This window comes from Impatiens glandulifera, chromosome 1 (genome assembly GCF_907164915.1).
Source record: "Impatiens glandulifera chromosome 1, dImpGla2.1, whole genome shotgun sequence".
Classification (NCBI taxonomy): domain Eukaryota; kingdom Viridiplantae; phylum Streptophyta; class Magnoliopsida; order Ericales; family Balsaminaceae; genus Impatiens; species Impatiens glandulifera.
The window spans coordinates 15713848-15736589 of record NC_061862.1 but is presented as its reverse complement, the minus strand read 5'-3'; the positions used below and the strand labels follow the sequence as shown (position 1 = coordinate 15736589).

General features: G+C 33.8%; 2 protein-coding genes across 2 annotated transcripts; one reads left to right on the top strand and one right to left on the bottom strand.

Moving 5' to 3' along the window:
* Positions 1-1413: 1413 nt before the first annotated feature.
* LOC124919471 (probable pectate lyase 8) lies at positions 1414-5233 on the top strand. Its single transcript, XM_047459712.1, has 5 exons — positions 1414-1575; positions 1799-1855; positions 2406-2477; positions 3476-4364; positions 4455-5233. Exons 1-5 carry the CDS (start codon positions 1475-1477, stop codon positions 4683-4685), a joined length of 1350 nt encoding a protein of 449 aa, XP_047315668.1. The 5' UTR covers positions 1414-1474; the 3' UTR covers positions 4686-5233.
* Positions 5234-11185: 5952 nt separating this feature from the next.
* On the bottom strand, positions 11186-14353 carry LOC124919472 (inosine triphosphate pyrophosphatase). The gene is made up of 8 exons (XM_047459713.1): positions 14179-14353; positions 14038-14102; positions 13878-13941; positions 13773-13782; positions 12020-12051; positions 11802-11914; positions 11608-11684; positions 11186-11521 (listed from the first exon to the last, which is right to left on the bottom strand). The coding sequence occupies exons 1-8, from the start codon at positions 14315-14317 to the stop codon at positions 11395-11397; spliced, it is 627 nt and encodes a 208-aa protein (XP_047315669.1). The 5' UTR covers positions 14318-14353; the 3' UTR covers positions 11186-11394.
* Between the last annotated feature and the right edge of the window lie 8389 nt (positions 14354-22742).

The following is a 22742-nucleotide window of genomic DNA, read 5'->3' as shown; positions in this document are numbered from 1 at the left end:
TGGGATTATCCAAATATAAAATCACATGAGATATGGATATATTTTATTTAAAAAAAATAAGTTAAATGTTATATATATATATATATATATATATATATATATATATATATATATATATATATATATATATATGAAAAGGAATAGACCAAATATATATTATTATTATTATAAATTAATGAATGGTATGGTTAGATCTGATTAACTTCCATAAATTATTACCTAAATCCTTGAATGGTTTTACAGGCGTGAAATTATGCCATGATTGTGATATACACAATTGGTGGGTTAAATGGGCACATACAAACATTACATTGTTCCCCGTAAAGGCAATTTCATAAATTATAAGAAAAAAAACAACCAAAATTAAATAAACTATAGTATGTCACAAATTTTGAACCCACTTTAATAAATATTAATAATATGACCAAGAATATATTATTGATAGGTAACAAAATGTTGCATGAAATTAATGTAAATGAATGAATCGTGTGATTTTTAGTTAGGTTACAGTTGGATACCGAAATTATTATTATTATTATTTTTATATAAGTTACACCAAACAGGTCTTATTTTACATGAAAACGTAAATAGGATGACATGGCGGGAGGAGGAGGAGGGTGTAATAAAAACACGTGAGATTACTGACCACCCTACCCCTATCATCCAACGGCGCACATATGCGGAGATATATAGGGTCCATTTGATTCAGCTTATAGGGTTCTGAGTGTTTTTTAATAATATATGGTTAAATTTTTTAACTAACAAATTTATAATTAAACACATTTTATATTTAAACGTAATTTTATTCTTAATAAACTATATGGAATAAACCGAATTCTATCTAACAAAACAAAATAACTCTTTAAAATTGAAAATTTGACGAAATGACCCTGAAAAATTTTAAATGCGCTGGTAATTGCGTTGGTGATCACTTCAAAATATTTTGACGAAATTATCCCGTCACGTAACGCGAGGGGTATGATCGTTTCGCGATGAAAAATCTATAAAAAAGGGGAAAAAGACAAAAGAGATGAGGAGAGATACGCGAAGGGTAAGATCGTAACACGAAAGGCAAGATCGTCTCGCGACGATACCATTGATGTAATACAATTATAGACCGACCAGAATGTAGTTCCATTGCGAGAGATCGGCCCTTCGCGCTATGCGACGAAGAGGGTAATTTCGTCAGAATGTTTTAAAGAGACTCCCAATCCATTTAAAGACATTTTTAGGGTCATTTGGTTAAATTTCCCTTTAAAATACAAACTAACCACGGTCAAACTTTTGGTGGTTAACGGACGTTAGTTAACGTTTATATCCACAGTTATTTTGCAGCAGCCTTTCTGAACATCTTCATCTTCTTCTTCTTCTTTTCTTTATAAAGCAGCTCCCATTGATTTCATTCACTCTCTCTCTATATCTCTCTTTCTCTCTGTCTTCCATACACACACAGACACGTAGTGAGAGTTCTGCAATGTTGGTCTCTAAGAAGTGGATTTCCATCTGTTCATTGGTGCTCCTTGTCCTGTTCATTGGAGCCATAGCAAGAGTACACATACATACCAATGTTCTAAGGTTAGTTTCTCTATTCTTCTTCTTCTTCTTCATCATCCTTTCGATCTTGTCTCCTGAAACGTTCCTATCGTTGATATAATTAACTCCGGCATTTGAATCAGCTCGGAGTTGTGTTGTTTCTGTTTTCCAGTATATTGTTTAATGAACGAGAGAATTTCGTCCAGTATCACTCAATTTTATAGTCATTGATTAAGATCTAACTACATCTCTTTCGGTTCTACAGAGCTGAAGAAACAGAGCAGTTGCAGAGCTCTACTAACTCAACCATGGCAGAATCACAGTAAGTACCATTACTTCTCCTTAAGCTTGTCTATACATCATGCATTTGATTTTTAGTAGTAGTATAATTAAGATCGCTAAAACCGTCAGATCTAGATCATCGTTACTTCTGTTTGATCGATTCCTTCGCATTATACTTGTAAAATTTCCTGAATTAACCTAGCTAGAGGAGGAAGAACGACAGACGAAGGTTCTGAATAGTGTGAATTTTGAGATCCGTACAATGGCTGTTTAATTTCTTAACCCCCACCGACGAAGATTCTCTCTCTAGGGATTCATTCATTAGTTTTCAGTTGGATCATCGCTTTCCCTGCACTTCTTTTTTGACGGTTCTAACTGTATTCGTACCTACTTGATTCTGTTGCCTCTACTAGGTGAAATTACTGTAATACCCCTCCAATCAAAAGTTAAAAACAAATTGTGTTCATAGGCGGGCCTCCAAACTTTTTCAAATCATTTCCCCCTCCCCCTTAAAATTAGCTTAATAAATTCCAAAATCAGTATTATTGTTTATTATATTACTAGTTTGATTGTGATGAATTTTGTTATAGGTTGAACGTGACTGAAACATTAAATGAACATACGATGGAGGACCCAGAAGAGGTTGTAGCCATGGTTAAGATGTCAGTCCCTTCTCTCTCACTCTTTTTATTATTATTATTATTATTCATATGACACAATTAGCATTTAAAGTAAACTTCAAGATTTCAATTAGTGATTATAAAACACAAACTTGTGGGACCAAAATATAAAAGAAAAGCTTAGCGAGAATATTATTTTACAAATTAAAGCAAAAGGTGACTGAGGAATTAATGAGGCATGTGAGTGAGAAGATAAAAATCAAAATTATTAAAATCGTTCATTTGCCCCATGGGTTGTCTGCTGAAAAAATTACCATTTTTAGTCTCAATAAGAATAATATCTCTGTGTCTATTGAATGAGCCATTCATCTACACATGGCTATTTGCAGTGGGGAACGTGACTGGTCGTAGGCATCTAGTGTGACCTAATTGGTTTTCTTCCACTTTTTGGTATAAAAACTAAATTACCAAAAGTACCCTTAAACAGGGTGATGGTGGGGTTAAAGAGAAATGTCGATTTTCATTAATTTTACTCATATTGAGGGTGTATTTACATCTGTAAAGGTTAATTGCATGTGTAAAGAACCAGATACAGTTCATCATCTGATTAGTTAATAAGCAATGTATAATTAATTAATTACTAACATGGTCTTTTCACCCTTATGTCGTATTCTTGTGGGTTTATAAGGAAATGGGTCCTTTTTTTTTTTTTCAATCTTCTATGCTAGAAACATGCTTTACCATGACCAGACCGGCCTTCCTTTGAAAAAAGGACAATTTTAATTGATCTGACAATGTTAACTACCCAATTCTTATCTGATTTTCCTTTGGAAAGGTACATGTCCTCTTCTGGAAAAAGCATGAGTACTGTTTTTATTTTTTAAATTTATCCAACCGGAAATTCCCTTTCATTGAAAACTAATCATTTTCAAATAGGGATCATTTCATTTCACTTCACTTAACATCCCAGGAATACAGACCCATTTAATTATTTTATTTGGGGGAAGAATATGATAGGTAGTAATTTATTGATTGAACAGGGCAATCCGAAACAGCACTGAGAGGAGGAGGAAATTGGGTTACTTCTCATGTGGAACGGGTAACCCAGTTGATGACTGCTGGCGGTGCGACCCAGACTGGAACCGCAATCGAAAGCGCCTAGCTGACTGTGGCATTGGGTTTGGGCGAAATGCAATTGGAGGCCGTGATGGACAGTTTTACGTTGTAACAGACCCGAATGACGATGATCCAGTGAACCCACGTCCGGGTACCCTCCGTTATGCAGTCATCCAGGACCAGCCCCTTTGGATTATCTTCAAGCGAGACATGGTGATTACTCTCAAACAGGAACTCATCATGAACAGTTTCAAAACCATTGACGCTCGAGGAGTGAATGTTCATATCGCTAACGGAGGTTGCATCACGATTCAATACATTACGAATGTAATAATTCATGGACTCCATATTCACGATTGCAAGCCAACTGGAAATGCTATGGTGAGAAGCTCGCCGAGTCATTTCGGGTGGAGAACTATGGCGGATGGGGATGCCATATCTATATTTGGATCAAGCCATGTATGGATAGATCATAATTCACTGTCTAGCTGTGCTGATGGGTTAGTTGACGCTGTGATGGGTTCGACAGCGATAACGATATCTAACAACCACTTCGCCCACCACAATGAGGTGATGTTGTTGGGTCATAGTGATGGGTATACGAAAGACAAGGTGATGCAAGTGACGATAGCGTATAACCATTTTGGAGAAGGGCTGATACAGAGAATGCCGAGGTGTAGGCATGGATATTTCCATGTGGTGAACAATGACTATACACATTGGGAGATGTATGCAATTGGTGGAAGTGCTGAACCTACTATAAACAGCCAAGGGAACAGATATCTAGCCCCTTCTAACCCTTTTGCAAAGGAGGTCTAGCTATTTCTTTGTATATAGAGAAATTATTTTAGGGATCGATGATGATGTTCTTATGTGGTTGTGGTTGACTATGTACTCGTACAGGTGACAAAGAGGGTGGATACAGGTGGAGCAGGTGGAGAAGAATGGAAGGATTGGAATTGGAGATCGGAAGGAGATATGTTGCTAAATGGGGCATATTTCACTCCGTCTGGGGCAGGAGCAGCAGCCAGCTACTCGAAAGCTTCGAGCTTGGGGGCTAAGTCTTCTTCCATGGTTGGTGTCATTACAGCCAGTGCAGGTCCTCTTGGTTGTCGCACTGGCCGTCAGTGTTAGCACCCATTGACCCACACAACTTCTTCTTATACATTTAGAGTCATCATCATCATCTTAATTAGGTCTTTATATATATATATAGTAGGCAGGTTAGAGGTTCCATACCCAAATCATCCATCTTTAGTGTACGTTTTCCTTTTCTCATGACGAAGACAGGTCGTGTTCTATTTATTACACGAATGTCAAGTCTTCGGTCATAATTCATCACACTCTTCTTACACCAGAGACCTCATCGGTCTGGTCTGGTTTGGTTTCTTTGGTCGCGCAACCTCCGCCAGTTTCAGTTCTAATGAGGAGCTGGCGCACAAGCGTTGTTCGATTTCTTACCATTTTCTTTGTTTCTTTTATAAAGTGTTACACCCATAGAGAATAGCATCGATCTTGATCATGTTCCTAGAAGTTGCCTTAGATATATAGGAGTGAAGTGATTTTCCTTTGTTTTTGTTTGTTCTTTGCTTTTGTAGTTGTGTTTGTTTGTTTGTACTTGTTGATACACTGCTACAACAGAGTGTGAATGTTGAACTCATCATGCATAGTCTTTTCAGTTACCTGAGACCTGTCTTTATCTTGTATTATTATTTTCATAGTTTAATAGATTAATTGGGTTCTCTCTATAAAGTCTAAATTTCCCCTAATCTGGGAAATCTAATTGGTATTCAAATACATTATGATATATTTAAATCAGAAGAAAATCTAGGATAGGATTCTAATTTCACATGCAAGTTGCAACAGCTGTAATTCAACCTCAGATGATTAGTGGGGTAGTTTGTTTATAGTCATTCGTTAATTATTAGTATATTGTATATATCTTGTTACCTTGTTTAGATTCCTAGATTAGTGGGTTACCTTGTTTAGATTCCTAGATTAGTGGTTTACCTTATTAAGAGTCTTTTGACTAGTATATATTGTAACATTGTTTATCAATAATAACCATGGGATTAATCTCTATCATGGTATCAGAGTAAAGATCCTCTCAAGATCATCAATCGAATTTTTTTTTCTCTTCCTCCCACCTTGCTGCCTCACGCACAAACTTCTAATGTCTGTCCCACCTACTAATTCAGACTCCTCCTCCAATCAAAGTCAGACGCCCACCACCATGTCTGTTTCTCAATACCACTCTGCTTTCTCTGTTAACAATCTCCGCTCCATAATTCCTATCACCCTAGAGATGGGTAGCGAGGAATATCTCTCTTGGGCAGACCTTCTCGAAAACCACTGCTTGATTCACAATGTTTACGAACATCTCAAACCAAAAACTCCCAACGCCTCCGAAACACCTTCAACATCTTCCGAGACCGACTCTCTTCTGTGGAAACGCCTTGACGCCCTTGTCAAGCAATGGATATTTGGAACAATATCCAAGGATCTACTAAACACGATCCAAAAACCTGGTATGACGGCTGCTCAGGCTTGGGAACGTTTAGCGAATATATTTCAAGATAACACAGGTTCTCGCGCTATGTATCTTGAAAATAGGTTTTCTCAAATTCGTCTCAATGATTTCCCAAACATGAGTGCTTATTGCACTGAATTGAAGATGATTGCGGATCAACTTGCTAATGTTGATTGCCCCGTTTCTGAAAATTGACTGGTGTTGCGTCTACTTGGGGGTTTGAATGAAAACTACGAAACAATCGCCACCATAATAGGTCAAAAGAAGCCTCTCCCATCTTTCTACGATGCTAGATCTGATTTGCTCCTTGTTGAAACAAGGAAGGATGAATTCGTCCACACAAACACCTCTTTTATTGCCTCGGACGATCGTAGCCAAGGCCGCGGAAACAACTCTAGCCAATCAGCCCGTGCTACCGGCCAGCAGCAGCAGCAGGGCACCTCTAGCGCGCAGGAACAGGCCGGCCAGGGCCGAGGACGCAGCCAGCGCGGCAGAGGACGCGGTCGCAACACCAGCCGCACATAACACCAGCAGCAGCAATTCTGGGCACCTCCTGGCCAACAGCAATGGGCACAGTGGGCGCCTGCGGGCTGGACAGCACCCCCTTGTCCCTACCCGACACAACAGATCTGGCCGCAGCAGCAAAGCGCCCCCTGGCACGCATCTGGTCAACAGCAACAAGGCGCCTCCTGGCGCGGTTCTGGCTATCAGCAGCAACACACTCGGACAGCAGGAGCAGGCGTACTCGGTTCTCGGCCACAGCAGGCCTACATGGCTGAGACGAGCCAGCAGCAGCCCCAAAGTTACGTTGCAACCGATATCAATCAGGCGATGCACACTTTATCCCTTACTCCGCCTGACGATACTTGGTACATGGATTCGGGAGCAACTTCACACATGACACCCAACTCAGGTAGTCTCTCGCCTTATTCTAATTTAAATTGTGTTAAAAATATCATTGTTGGGAGTGGACAGGAAATCCCGATTCGCGGTATTGGTAAAACTAACTTAAAACCACCCTTACCACCCTTACTTCTGAACAATGTTCTACATGCTCCCAAACTCATTAAAAATCTTATATCAATTCGTCGGTTTACTCGTGATAACAACGTCTCTGTAGAATTTGACTCACTTGGTTTTTCTGTAAAGGATTTCCAGACGGGGAAGGTTATCATGAGGAACAATAGCTCGGGGGATCTCTACCCACTCTCTCTGTCGAGCCAAAGCCAAAAACCCCCAACTAATTCTTCGTTTACTGCAATTTCGTCAAATTTATGGCATAATAGATTAGGACACCCCGGTGTCGATATTTTGCATTCTCTCAATAAATCAAATTCTATTTCTTGTAAGCCCGTTTTAGGGTCTAAACTCTGTGAGTCTTGCATCTTTGGTAAACAAGTTAAGTTACCATTTACCAATTCTGTCTCTTATACTACTTCCCCATTCGATATTATTCATAGTGATTTGTGGACGTCGCCTGTGCTAAGTACAAATGGACATAAATACTATATTCTGTTTCTTGATGATTACACAAATTTCCTTTGGACTTTTCCAATTGGAAACAAATCCCAAGTATTCTCCGTCTTCTCTACACTTCAAAATCAAATTCAAACACAATTTCAAAAGCCCATTAAAACAATCCAATGTGACAACGGAACTGAATATAACAACAGTCAATTTCGTACATTTTGTGACAAAAATGGTCTACAATTTCGCCTCTCTTGCCCCTATACTTCTCCTCAAAATGGTAAAGCAGAAAGAAAAATACGCACCATAAATAACATGATTCGAACATTGCTTACTCATGCTTCTCTCCCGTTAAATTTTTGGCATCACGCCCTCGAAATGACCACTTATCTCCTAAATATTCTTCCAAATAAACAAATTCGAAATTTCTCACCCACTCAACTTCTATATAACCGAACTCCTTCTTACTCTCACCTAAAAATTTTCGGTTGTCTTTGCTATCCTCTTCTTCCTCCAACCACTATTCACAAACTTCATAAACGCTCTACCCCTTGTGTCTTTTTAGGATACCCCTCTAATCATCGCGGCTACAAATGCTACGACCCAGCCTCAAAAAGATTTATCATCTCTCGTCACGTCATTTTTGACGAAACAAAATTTCCCTTTTCTCTTGTCCAAAACCCAAACTCAACTCACCCATCTCAATCCGAACCAATAACCATCCCAATACACATCCAAACCCCGCCCATCACCGAGTCCATTTCCCCACCAAACAACACTCCATTACCGAGCCCATTATCAACTCAACACACTCCACCAAACCCACCATCACCCATCACCACTTCACCAGGCCCAAACCCAAACACGACCAGCCCGTCCACAAGACCAAACCGTCCAAATCATTCACCAACCATCATCAATCCAACACGGACAATACGAACCCGCGCAATGGATGGGATTGTCTGTCCAAAACGCATTTTCAATCTAAACACACTCACATCTCCATCGCCTATTCCCAAAAACCCAAAGTTAGCTTTATCAGACCCGAATTGGAAAGCCGCCATGGACGATGAGTTTAACGCTTTAATTAGTAATAAGACTTGGGACTTGGTTCCGCGTCCTCAGGGTGTTGATATTATACGATGCATGTGGATTTTTAAGCATAAAACTAACTCTGACGGCTCCTTTGAGAGGCATAAAGCCCGTCTTGTTGGTGATGGCAGGTCTCAGCAGATTGGAATCAATTGTGAAGAAACCTTTAGTCCTGTTGTCAAACCAGCCACCATACGAACTGTTCTGAGCATTGCTTTATCGAAGTCTTGGTCCATTCACCAAATGGACGTCAAGAATGCATTTTTACATGGTAATCTCAACGAAACAGTTTACATGCATCAGCCTTTCGGTTTTAGAGACAAAATCTTTCCCGACCATGTTTGTTTATTGCGCAAATCTTTATACGGCTTAAAACAAGCTCCTCGTGCTTGGTATCAAAGGTTTGCAGATTTTGTCTCTACAATCGGTTTTACACACAGCACGACTGATCATTCGCTTTTTATCTATCAACATGGGTCCGAAATTGCCTATCTACTCTTGTATGTTGATGACATTATCATTACGGCTTCGTCTGATCAGTTACGTCAGACTCTCATGAAAAGCTTAGGCGCAGAATTTGCTATGAAGGATTTAGGTAAATTAAGCTATTTCTTGGGAGTTGCTGTATCGTATACTAAGGATGGACTTTGTCTTAGTCAGAAGAAATATGCTGAAGAAATTATTGATCGTGCTGGAATGTCTACTTGCAAATCAACACAAACGCCGGTCGATACAAATGGCAAACTTGGAAAATCAACTAGTCCACCAGTCTCTGACCCCACTCATTACAGAAGTTTAGCCGGAGCACTACAGTATCTTACTTTCACACGTCCTGATATTTCATATGCAGTCCAGCAAATTTGCCTCCACATGCATGATCCGAAAGAGGCTCACTTGGCTGCCTTACACAGAATCATTCGATACTTACAGGGTACAAAGCACTATGGCCTTCATCTTTACAAATCCTCACTGTCTACACTCGTTTCATATACTGATGCAGACTGGGGAGGATGTCCAGATACCCGTCGCTCTACATCTGGCTATTGCGTCTTCCTAGGCGATAATCTTCTATCTTGGTCGTCAAAACGGCAATCCACACTTTCTCGTTCTAGTGCTGAAGCTGAATATAGAGGAGTTGCCAATGTTGTCTCCGAATCCTGTTGGCTTCGCAATTTATTGTTAGAACTTCGTATCTCATTGGACAAAGCCACACTGGTCTACTGCGACAACATAAGTGCGATTTATCTCTCCCAAAATCCGGTCCAACATCAACGTACCAAACACATCGAAATGGACATACACTTTGTAAGGGAAAAAGTAGATAGAGGTAAAGTTCGCATTCTTCATATGCCTTCTCGTTTTCAAATCGCTGACATATTCACCAAAGGACTTCCGCGCATACTATTTGAAGATTTCAGAGACAGTCTCAGCATCCGAGAATCTCCCGTTTCGACTGCGGGGGTGTATTAGTATATTGTATATATCTTGTTACCTTGTTTAGATTCCTAGATTAGTGGGTTACCTTGTTTAGATTCCTAGATTAGTGGTTTACCTTATTAAGAGTCTTTTGACTAGTATATATTGTAACATTGTTTATCAATAATAACCATGGGATTAATCTCTATCATTAATATATACAAGTTTTTTAACTAATGTTGGTCCAACTTCCTAAATGCTTTACTTGCAATGTTGGTTTAGCTTCTAAATGTCTTACTTGAAAAAAGCCACGTTTATAAAAAAAAATCAAATATGATAGGAACAAAATGTCACAAGAAAACACCTCTTGAATCCAGTGAAAATAAACTACCACATTGGATACTTCAAGAGTCCCTAATATCCTCTTGAATCCCGCGAAAATAAACTACCACATTGGATACTTCAAGAGTCCGTAACACGGAAGGTTCAAGATGAGAGAGGAAAGACTCATTGAAAATGCGAGATCTCGTCTCATATCACAACTTGGTATAGACTTAAGGATAGAATTGAGTATCATTCCAATATTCATTCAAGGTCTAGGCATCAATCATCGTTGTCCTTGTTTGTCAATTTATTGCCATTGTTTGCCCATTTGGCTTTACAGGTTGAATATCGTTTTAATGAAATTTCAACTATGAAGCAGCAACAAATGAATCTTTAACTTGCCATCCATCTTTTTGAGCAAACCTTTCCAGCTATTTGGTTGGTTAAGAAAATTCTCAAGGGAAATAGTCAACTAATTATACAACTCCCACCTAATAAGATATGCAATTATTTGATGTCTCTCTCCTAGAAATCTTTCTTTAATTTGTGATGCTCATTCCAGCTAATAAAGCATTGTGGTAGTAATCTTTACCTCCACCTTCTCTACAACTTTTTTACAAAAACTGATGAAGATACAATTATTTAGAATATATACCCCCCTCTTCTTTTCTAAGTGAAAGATAAACATTAAGATTGCTAAAAGTATCTGTCACAGATTTGCTAATCTTTTTAGTGGCCCATTTTATAATAATAATAATAATAATATATCTTGTCTATACCTAATCCAAAACATCCAACTATCATGCAAAAAAACATCAAATTTGTGCATTGCATAGTATGAGAGGTGTAACAAAATCATAGTCTTAAGAAAATCAACAATAATAATGTCTATGTTGATTGATCAGTTAAACAGAGTAAAATTTACCAAAATATCTGTTTTTGACTACCTTTTCTGCCTCTGGCAGAGAAGTGAAAATGAACTACACATTAAAAGCAAGCAAGAAAGCTCGTGTTTCAGTTAGGAGGAGATGGGTTTATCTCAAATCTATACCCAGCCTCAACAATGTGGGATCTGAACAATGCAAGAGCTCTTGATCTGTGAGATATCTTGTTCTTCTCCTCTTTTGGCATTTCCGCATAACTATTTGGAATAATAAAAAACAAAGAAACAATGTTATCATTCATTCGATTTTGAGATAACCAAATACCAGAATTCAAAAGTCTCACGTTAGCTCATAACCATCAGGTTGAAAAATTGGATCCCATCCAAAATCATTGGGTCCCCTTGCAGGAACAATCTTTCCCTGCAATTTCAGAAGCACCAGTTATACTTGTAGTCAACCTAACTAACTGAAATTTATCGATCTTATCCATTTCTTTCTTTTAAGAAGAGGGGCCAAAACAGCAAAGCTAAAGCTTACCAAAGTCTTTCCAACAAAAGTTAAAGGCTCAGATGCAGGCCCAAGAGCAAGGGAAAATATACACATAGCATAGGCTGATTTATCCTCATATGCCATTAGCAAATTGTTTAGACCTAGAGTGAGTGCATCAAACATACTAATAAGCTGAAATGAAGGATAAATGTGAAAAATCTTGTAATTCTAAAGGATAAACCCAAATAAAGCTAAAAAAGCATTACCTTCATGACCAGTCTTCTCCAAAAACCATTTTCTGCATCATATAAACCTCAGTTTTCCATCACAATTGAAGAAAAACAATGTAGAAAAAAAAAAACCCAGCTAAACATCTTGCAAGAGATAACTTACTATTCTTGAAAGAAGTCGCTTTCTCGACATGTCACAATTCACGGCAATTAATTTAACAAATTTTAATTTTTAAAAGAAAAAGTATGCACAATGCTTAAGATTAGTGACCTGTCAGGATATGAACTTACATAATGAAATTGCAAGAAGTTCTATTGAATTAATATCATTTCCAACCACCATACTAGGCGTAATCTCCAAACTCACTTAATGTCTTCCTCGCTAGCTTCTTTCTTAGAGGACTTGTCGCATAATTAAATAAGTATCTCAGAAAATTCATTATCAAAGTTTATAATCCAATGTATAACTAGCTAGTTCACAATATCATACAGTTTTTATTGCTCTTTCTCGCCATTACTCAATTGCCATACAAATAAAGTGTATATATATTCTATTGATATAGTTGACTAGGGAATTCACTTCGAGACAATTGCTACCTAACTCAAATCATAGCAATATAGAACATAAGAACCATACAGATAGAAGAGGTTAATAAGCTCCACTTATAACAGTGATTTCATAATAGCAGTTATTTTTCTGGTCAGTGTAAGTCCTAAGACTAAGAGACTAGGACTTTTTTCAACATCCAAAACTTCAAGATATTTTTCTTTTCATAATAGGTAACAATTGTAGGCATCATAAGTAACATCCAATAAGGGACATCAGCAATCAACATAGCATGATCTGGCAAACCCTTACCAATACCTAGACACAATGGACTTAGTTTGACCCATGGTGACCATACAGTCCTATGTTACTGTGCTTCTATACCCTACAAACATCTTTAGTGCGCTCCTATTCGTCTTGCATAGGCAAACAAACACAATCTACAATCTGAAAGCCACAGGGCTAAGTCATCTACTCTCGCTCAGCCAACCTGTCAAAGTATGAAGCAACAAAGCAATTGTCCTACTTACATGGAACCAAACTACAGGGAACAGTGCCCATGATAGGTCTACATGAATATGAAAATATGATAATTTTCAGGTCTTTTATGGTGAACAACTTGATTTCATGCAGTTTAGAAGAAAATATCATTGGTTATAATATAATAGATTTAACTAAACTAGGTCCATATAGAAAACTATGCCTTGCTAAGTTTTGGGTGATTGTCACAAATTAGCACTTGACTGATGGAGAATGATTATCATTATTTTCTCACATTTCATCATCATATTCACAAGAAAGTTTCCAGATCAGCCCCTAAGCGTTATGTTAGAAGCTGTATAGACAATTTGACCAGCTGTCTGTTACGAAATGAAGTGGAGTGTCGTAGGATTTACACTAGTATTTAAGTAGAACCTTGAATTCCAATTATGATTATGCAATAAATAACTTATCTCTTGGTTCCTCATCTCCTCCTTGAAACCCTAGCAAACCCTAATGTTTGCTACACTATGCCATAGGAAGCATGACCAATTCAAAAAGATGAAAAACAATAGGTTTCCAGTCCAAATGATGAGATACTACTTTATTAAACTTCCAACTGTATCATTGTATTACTCATAAACAAGAATCAGAAGTGAAAACCAAGAAACTATACGCAATCAATAAGATCAGATAACAAGAAGGTCTACCAGAGGTTTTTTTGTCATAAATGAAAATGTGACACCAGAAAGAAGCACTTACATGTAAGGCCCTGCAAATTGGAAGCAAAACACAGATTAACACACCAGCAACACGAAATTAAAAAAAAAAAAAAAAACTGAAATGAAATAAACCATCGACAAGTACCTGGTAGACCCTTAAGGGCATTGAAACATAGGCATGTGTCCTCCACAAGAACAGGGCCGTCCACCTTTCAGTTGAAGAAAAAAATGAAACATTTTGTTTTTGTCGATTTAGTCAGTCAGTGGACAAATACAGTACAACAAGAGAGGTGGAGGAGGAGAACCTGCTTGGCAGCTAATCGAGCTTTTTCTCTAGAAATGTCATCGGGTTCACCTTGCAGTTCCGGCACTGTAAGGAAGGAGAATCAGGAGAATGAAAATGATCATTAAATTATTAAGAGATGGAGAAATATTAGACAGTGTACAGTCGAGTTTGATCGATTGAAAAGGGATAGATTGCCCCAAGATGGCTTTAACTTCTTCGAGCTTCTTGGGATTGCCGGTGACGAAGGTCACCGGTCGAGATAATACCAAGCCCGATCCTCCAATCCTCCCAGCCGCCATGCTCCTTGCCGTCCCGCCTCTTTTTCGTCACTAGTTTAAAGGGTTGTATTTGAGAATCGAACTTAGACTATTTTTATGAAATTGATTCGAACTTTAAACTGTTCTTATATGTTTGAATTATCAAAAATTTACAAATAAATTTCAATTTTAATTAATTTACCATATTTAACAAACAAAATAACAATTATCTATTTATTTTTTTTTTCAATTTTTCAATATATTTTCACACATTACCATTTTTAAGATATCCAAACCGTATTCTTCAATTTTAAACGCGTATATCTCAAAAAAATATTTAATTTAAAACACAAATACATCCAAATTGTTAGATGGTACTTTATGTCGTAAAGTTACTAGGAAGATTCACGTGTGATTCGTACAGAAATATTGATATGTATTCAATATTTAAAATTCTTAATAAATCACGAATAATATATTAAATTAAAAAATATAACACTCTCATTCCACATTTGATTCATTTTGGTAACTTATCTTCTCACATATTTTTTTCAAATGAATCTCTTATCTCGTAACTTTACACTTTTACTTTGATCAATCAAATATTTGATTCATATATTTTTTTTTAATATTTAGCATTGTGACCTCACACTTTGGTCAATCAAATATTTGATTCATATTTTTTTAATCACTTTCAATTGATACCGGTCTATTATCTTTCGACAAATCACATCTCAATCACACTTGTTAAATGGTGTACTTGTTTTGTTAGGTTACAAGTTCGAAACATACATATAACATTTTTAATTTTATTTTTAACCGTTTTAAGTTTATGAGCAGATCAACCCACAATTCGACCCAAATATCCATTTACTCTCACATATATATCCAAATTAACCTTAGCTCTCGACCTGACAATCCGGACACTTTAAAAATTAAGCATCATTATATATATATATATTGGTTAAAGGATTGTACTTGTTTTGTTAGATTGTAAGTTCAAAACATACATATAACATTTTTAATTTTGTTTTTAATCGTTTTAAGTTTATAAGCGGGTCAACTCATAATCCGACTAAAGTATCCATTTACTCTCACATATATATCCAAATTAACCACAACTCTCGACCTGCCAATCCAACACTTTAAAAATTAAGCATCATTATATATATATATATATTGGTTAAAGGATTGTACTTGTTTTGTTAGATTGCAAGTTCAAAACATACATATAACATTTTTAATTTTGTTTTTAATCATTTTAAGTTTATGAGCGGGTCAACTAACAATTCGACTCAAGTATCCATTTACTCTCAATATATATCCAAATTAACCACAACTCTCGACCCGCCAATCCGAACATTTTAAAAATTAAGCATCGTTATATATATATATATAGATTGGTTAAAGGGTTGTACTTATTTTTTTATGTTGCAAGTTCAAAACATACATATAACATTTTTAATTTTATTTTTAACCGTTTTAATTTTATGGGCATGTCAACCCACAATCCGACTCAAGTATCCATTTACTCTCACATATATATCCAAATTAACCAGAGTTCTCGACCCGTCAATCCGGACACTTTAAAAATTAAGCATTGTTATTTATATAGATTAGTTAGTTAAAAATTTGAACTTATATTGTTAAAATATCATGCGTTCATTAAATTTGGTGTTAAATTTAAAATATAAAGTGTTATTAGTCTAGTTGGTTAAAATGTTGTACTTATTTGGTTAGGTTGCAAGTTTGAAACATATATATAACATTTTATTTTATTTTTAACCGTCTTAAGTTTATGGGCTGGTTAACCCATAATCCGACCCAAATATCAATTTGCTCTCATATATATATCCAAATTAACCACAACTCTCGACAGGCAATCCAGACACTTTAAAAATTAAGCATCATTATATATAGATTTGAAAAATAAATACAAATATATATATATATATATATATAATATTTACACATTTTTGTAGTCATTAAAACCAAATTTAATAAATTAGAATGCATAAATCTCAATAATAATACAAAAACACTACTCATTTAAAAAAAATACGTCCAAAATGTCTCTAAATATTATTTCATTTAAAAATGTAACAAATAATTAGAAAACAAAAATGATACGTTAAAATAAGATAACTCGCGTTTTGTCAATTTAAGAAAAAAGTCTCAAACGACTAAATTTTGATAATTCTAATCTCAAAGATCGAGTCCCATTTGGTAAAAATGACCCAAATTCGAGTCTCAAATAACATTAAGGGCATTCCATCATTTGAGTTGGTGTTTTGTTTTTATTTGGTGCCATAATATGTTTAGTCGGATCAAAATTTTCCTCCTAAATTTTTATAATCCAATATTCTTAGTTGTTGGTGGATTATTTGTTGTTAATATAATCCGATTGTTTTGTTGATCATTTCTCGAGTTCGTCACATTTTTAATATCGGATATGATTTTTTTTCTTCTAATTTCTTAGTTTGATGTCCTCTTACATGTATTCTCCATCATTTTTTAATGAGTTTCTCATTTTTTTGACCATACATGTAGATGATCGGTTATCATTTGACATAATTATTTTTTATGTTGTTTATCAACCATCGGTTAATATTTGGTAGATATTTGTTCGATACTATTTAATTGATTTGTAATTGATTTGTTGAACTTAAACCTACTTCATCTTTAGAGTCACTTGAAACATTTATAAAATGATTAAATATTTTTCATTATAATTTTAATTCTTATAAATTTGTAATATCATTTAACATATAAAATTTTATTTAATTATTTTAATTTTGTGAATATTTTTTTAAAAAATTAATTATATATATGTAAATAGTTATTTAAATTAATGATAATTATTATTTTTGTAAATGAAAATATTATTTTTTTCTCCGTTTTGAATTTTGATTATAATATATATATATATATAATGATGCTTAATTTTTAAAATGTCCGGATTGCCGGGTCGAGAGCTGTGGTTAATTTGAATATATATGTGAGAGTAAATGAATACTTGGGTCGGATTGTGGGTTGACCCGCCCATAAACTTAAAACGGTTAAAAATAAAATTAAAAATGCTATTTGTATGTTTCGAACTTGCAACCTAACAAAACAAATACAAACCTTTAACCAACTAGGCTAACAATACTTTATATTTAAAATTTAAAACCAAATTTGATGAACGCGAGACATTTTAACAATAATAAAAGTTCAAATTTTTAACTAACTAATCTCTCTCTATATATAATGATGCTTAATTTTTAAAGTGTCCAGATTGCCGGGTCGAAAGTTGTGGTTAATTTGAATATATATGTGAGAGTAAATGGATACTTGAGTCAGATTGTGAGTTGACCCGCCCATAAACTTAAAACGGTCAAAAATAAAATTAACAATGCTATTTGTATGTTTCGAACTTGCAACCTAACAAAACAAGTACACCATTTAACCAAGTGTGATTGAGATGTGGTTTGCCGATAGATAATAGGCCGATATCATTTGAAAGTGGTTAAATAAATATGAATCAAATATTTGATTGACCAAAGTGTGAGGTCAAAATGCTAATTATTAAAAAATATGAATCAAATATTTGATTGACAAAGTGAAAGTGTAAAGTCATGAGATGAGAGATTTATTCGGAAAAAATATGTAATAAAACATGTGAAAAAATAAGTTGTTTTATCGAAGTGAATAAAATGTGGAATGAGAACGTTCTATTTTTATTTTAATATATTATTAGTGATTTATTAAGAATTTTAAACATTGAATACATATTATTATAATTTTTTAAATTTATTTTGTTTTTATTCTTATCCGTGTGCATCGCACGAAAATTTTCCTTGTATATATATATAATGATGCTTAATATAAAAAATATAGGGTGACATTTATGCTCCCACCAAACTCATATGCATCTACCATATTTCTCATCAAATTCTCGTGGTATTAAATGATAAATTAATGGGCATTAGACATAAATAAGAGAAAAACGTTAATTTAATAAATGATAGATTAAACATAAATAAGAGAAAAACATTTTTAATAAATGATAAATTAATGGGAATAAACATAAATAAAAGAAAAACAAAAAAAACTCTGTAAAACTTTTCTTTCTCTCACATATTCTTTTTTTAATTTTCCATCTCTCACATGTTCATTCTTTTACTTTTCTGTTAGGGTTTTAGACGGGTGAGACACTATTCCGCACTAGATGAGCGATCCTCGATACGCAGACGCTGAGTGACAGCTTCAACGTGGATGATTTCGAGCTAGAGCGGATAAATTTCAAAGGCGATTTCACTCCTTCTTTTGACCCGTGGTAAGCTTTCTATTCATTTCCTTTAAAAAAAGCAGCATATACCTTACGAATTCTAAATTTTTATCTCTTATGGTTAAAGAGGATGCAATGCTAGCTGAAGGATGGAGCTCCTTGGCCTTTTGTGTTAAATCCAATCTCTGACATAATTGTTGCCTATTTCGAGCTGGAGCTGATGGATTTCGAAGGCGATTTCACTCCCTCTTTAGATCACGTGATAACTCTCAATAGCGACATCTAAATCTTATATAATAATATGAAAATTTTACCCAAAGTATGAACATAATATATTAGAAAACATGTGTTTCGTTTAAGGGCTTATTTTTTGAATCATAGTTTCTCGTTGTGGTTCAAACTGTTCAAAGTAGTTTCTTAGTTGGAATTTTTTATAATTTATATCCAAATTTATATAACTTTAAATAAGTTTTTCATTATTCCTGATCTATATTATGTGAAACTTTGATTTATAATCCAAAATATCATTACTTCTTTATTTAATCTCTTCCAAATAATTATTTATAGATGCATTTTTTTTTGTAATAGTTAGACTCACAAATAGTCTATTTATTATTGTAGTGTAGTCTATGGTTGATTTTCAGACCTTATTAGTATAAGGCATATTCGTTGATGTTGATTGTGATTTAGACGCTAACTATGATATTATCGTATGATATTCTATTAATCTATATATAAATTTCTATTTTGTCTTATATTTGTCTTGTGAGCTTTAATTTTATTAACAACTATAATCATAACAAATTATGCATTATGAAAAATCTCTTAAATATAATATACTTAATTTAGTTTAGTAATTTAATTGAGCATATTATTTCTCTTATTATTTTTTTAATATATATTATATTTTTTCTCTTATTATTCTATGATCTATATTATGTGAAACTTTGATTTATAATCCAACGTATCACGTAATGATAAAAGTTCTTCATTTCATCTCTTCCAAATAATTATTTATAACTGCACTTTGTTTTGTAACAGTTACACTAATAAATAGTTCGTTTATTATAAATAAGAAAAGAAAATAGTTAGTAGTTCATTGTTGTTGTGTATTCTATGGTTGATTTATAATCCAAAGTATCACGTAATAACAAAAGTTCTTTATTTCATCTCTTCCAAATAATTATTTATAGATGCACTTTGTTTTGTAACAGTTGGACTCACAAATAGTCCGTTTCCAAATAATTATTTATAGATGCACTTTGTTTTGTAACAGTTGGATTCACAAATAGTCCGTTTATGATAAATAAGAAAATATTTAGTAATTTATTGTTATTGTGTAGTCTATGATTGATTTTCAGACCTTATTAGTGTAAGGCATATTCGTGGATGTTGATTGTGATTTAGACGCTAGCTGCGATAATATCGTATGATATTTTATTAACTTATACATAATTTCTATTTTGTCCTATATTTTCTTGTGAGTTTTAACTTTATTAACAATTATAATCCTAACAAATTATGCATTATGAAATCTCTAAAATATGATGTACTTAATTTAGTTTACCAATTTAATTGAGCATGTTATTTCTCTTATTTTTCTTAATATATATTATATTTTTTCTCTTATTATTTATGGATCTATATTATGTGAAACTTTGATTTATAATCAAAATTATCACGTAACAAAAGTTCTTCATTTTATTTTTTCTAAATAATTATTCATTTCATATTTTCTAAATAATTATTTATAACTGTACTTTGTTTTTCTAATAATACGTTTATGATAAATAAGAAAAGAAAATAATGAGTAGTTTATTGTTGTTGTGTAGTCTATAGTTGATTTTCGGACCTTATTAGTGTAAGTCATATCCATGGATGTTGATTGTGAATAAAAAATATAAATGAATTAGTTAAATAATTTTATAATAATTTTATTTTTTAAATAAGAATATCAACAATAACAATAAATAATATTAGATTAAAGTAAAATTTTATATACTTTGATCCTTAATTCAAACTTTAAAGAAATTTTATTGAAATTACTTTTCTTCTAATCAACGTTTATTTATTTAATCTTTTTTTTAAAAATATTTTTCAAATAAACAGAATAAATTTCAATCACACAATTATTTTTATAATTTTATACATTTGATTAATTTAAAATTTATGTTAAATATTAAATTTGGACAAACTTAATTTTTACATACTAAAACAATTCAATAAATTTAAATAATATGATAGATAAATTTTTTCTCAAAATTTTTCAAAGTCTTTTCAAAATATTTTCTAAAACAACAAAAAATCTTAAACGGCCACCGGACGCATGTTTTTGAATATTTTAAATAAAATAATTAAAAAGGGAGAAATTGTTAAATAAATTTGACCGGTCAATAAAAACTTAACAAAACAAACTTATTGTGCAGGAACGGTCAAGAACTCCAACCGGTCAAGAAATCAAGCCGGCTAGAAGAAACAAATGACATATCTAAAACCTGAAGCTATCCGGTTGAACTGAACAACCGGTAAACATAATCAGTTAAAGTGAAACATACAATCCAAATCCAACGAGAGGACTATTTAGAGAAAGAAGTCAAGGATATCAAATTGAGAACAGTTTACAAATTGGTGCAAACAAATACTTTGAGTATATGCAGAAGACTACATCAAAGGATCAGATTGTGACATTGCCATATTCATACAAGTCTGATGATACGCTGCAGGCTGCAGAAAATTGCCTGAAGAAAAATTACCATTTTGGTATAAGTCAAAGGAGCAACTTCCCTGGTGCAGGCAACTGTCCAACCGACAGTTGCTATAATCAAGCAAAGACAAATGAAGCCGGTCTAATTCATGTCTTGGAAACCAAAAACGCATTTAATATTATGCTGATCCTCTGCTCAACCAATCAGATTCAAGGATTGCCCTGAAGGTATCCGTTGAAAAAATGTGACCGTTGACACATTTCACCTATAAAAGGAGAAGCTGAAGAAGCTGAAACATAAGTGTTACAACAAAGTAGTGAGCGAACAAGTTACGAAGTTACAAAGTGATCAAAAGCCCTTATCTCTCTAAAAGATTAAAAGCTTAAGTGTGCATTTGTGAAGTGTATTACAATTCCTGTGAGAGTTGTAAGAGTGATTATCGAGCAGTAAATAAGACTCGATCGTGTATTGTGTGTGAGTATTCCTTAGTGAATATCCTTCTCGTTGTTTGAGAAGAAGGGGTGACGTAGTAGTTTTATCTCCGAACATCCATAAAAACCTGTGTCTCGTGCTTTATTTCCTGCCAGCTCCATATCCGAACCGACTCATATCATTCTAACCGCCTCACTAATCTTCAAACTGATATTCTCCAAATATCATCTATATCCATCCTGTGTGTGTGTTGCTTCAATCTGAAACAAACCACTTCCGCATTTGAACTCGGTTCAAGGGTTTGTGACAACTTGTGTAGTATTAAAACCGGTGTTAATTCTTAACCGGATTAGCGTCAACCGTTGAGTGTTGTTAGAGATTATCCTTTAGCCGGACCCCGGTCCACTATCGTCGATCTAGATCCTAACATAATATTATCTTATTTAAAATATCTATAAATAAATAATATTTTATTTATATCTTTACCATACACGCTTACCATATTTCTCATCAAATTTTCGTGGTATTAAATGATAAATTAATGGGAATTAGACATAAATAAGAGAAAAACGTTCAATTTAATAAATGATAAATTAATGGGAACTTGACATAAATAATAGGAAAAATATATAATAATGCCTATTTTGAATTTATCGGGTCGAAAGCTGTGGTTAATTTGAATATATATGTGAGAGTAAATGTATACTTGGATCGGATCGTGGGTTGACCCACACATAAACTTGAAACAGTTAAAAATAAAATTTTAAAAATGCTATATGTATTGAATGTTGGTATGCACACAGAAAACATAAAAAACAAACTAAATTCAACAACAAAAAATTATAATAATTTTAAAATATGATCATAATGTGTCTTATACTTAATAAATAATATTAGGTTAAGAAATTTAATTAATTTTATTATATATAATGTTATATATACATTAACGAAAATATTTTTTATTTAATATTAGGATAAAAAATATAATTCTTTTTATTATATATATTTTTTGTATAATTATAATTTTTTATATAATATATATATATTTATTCAAAATGTA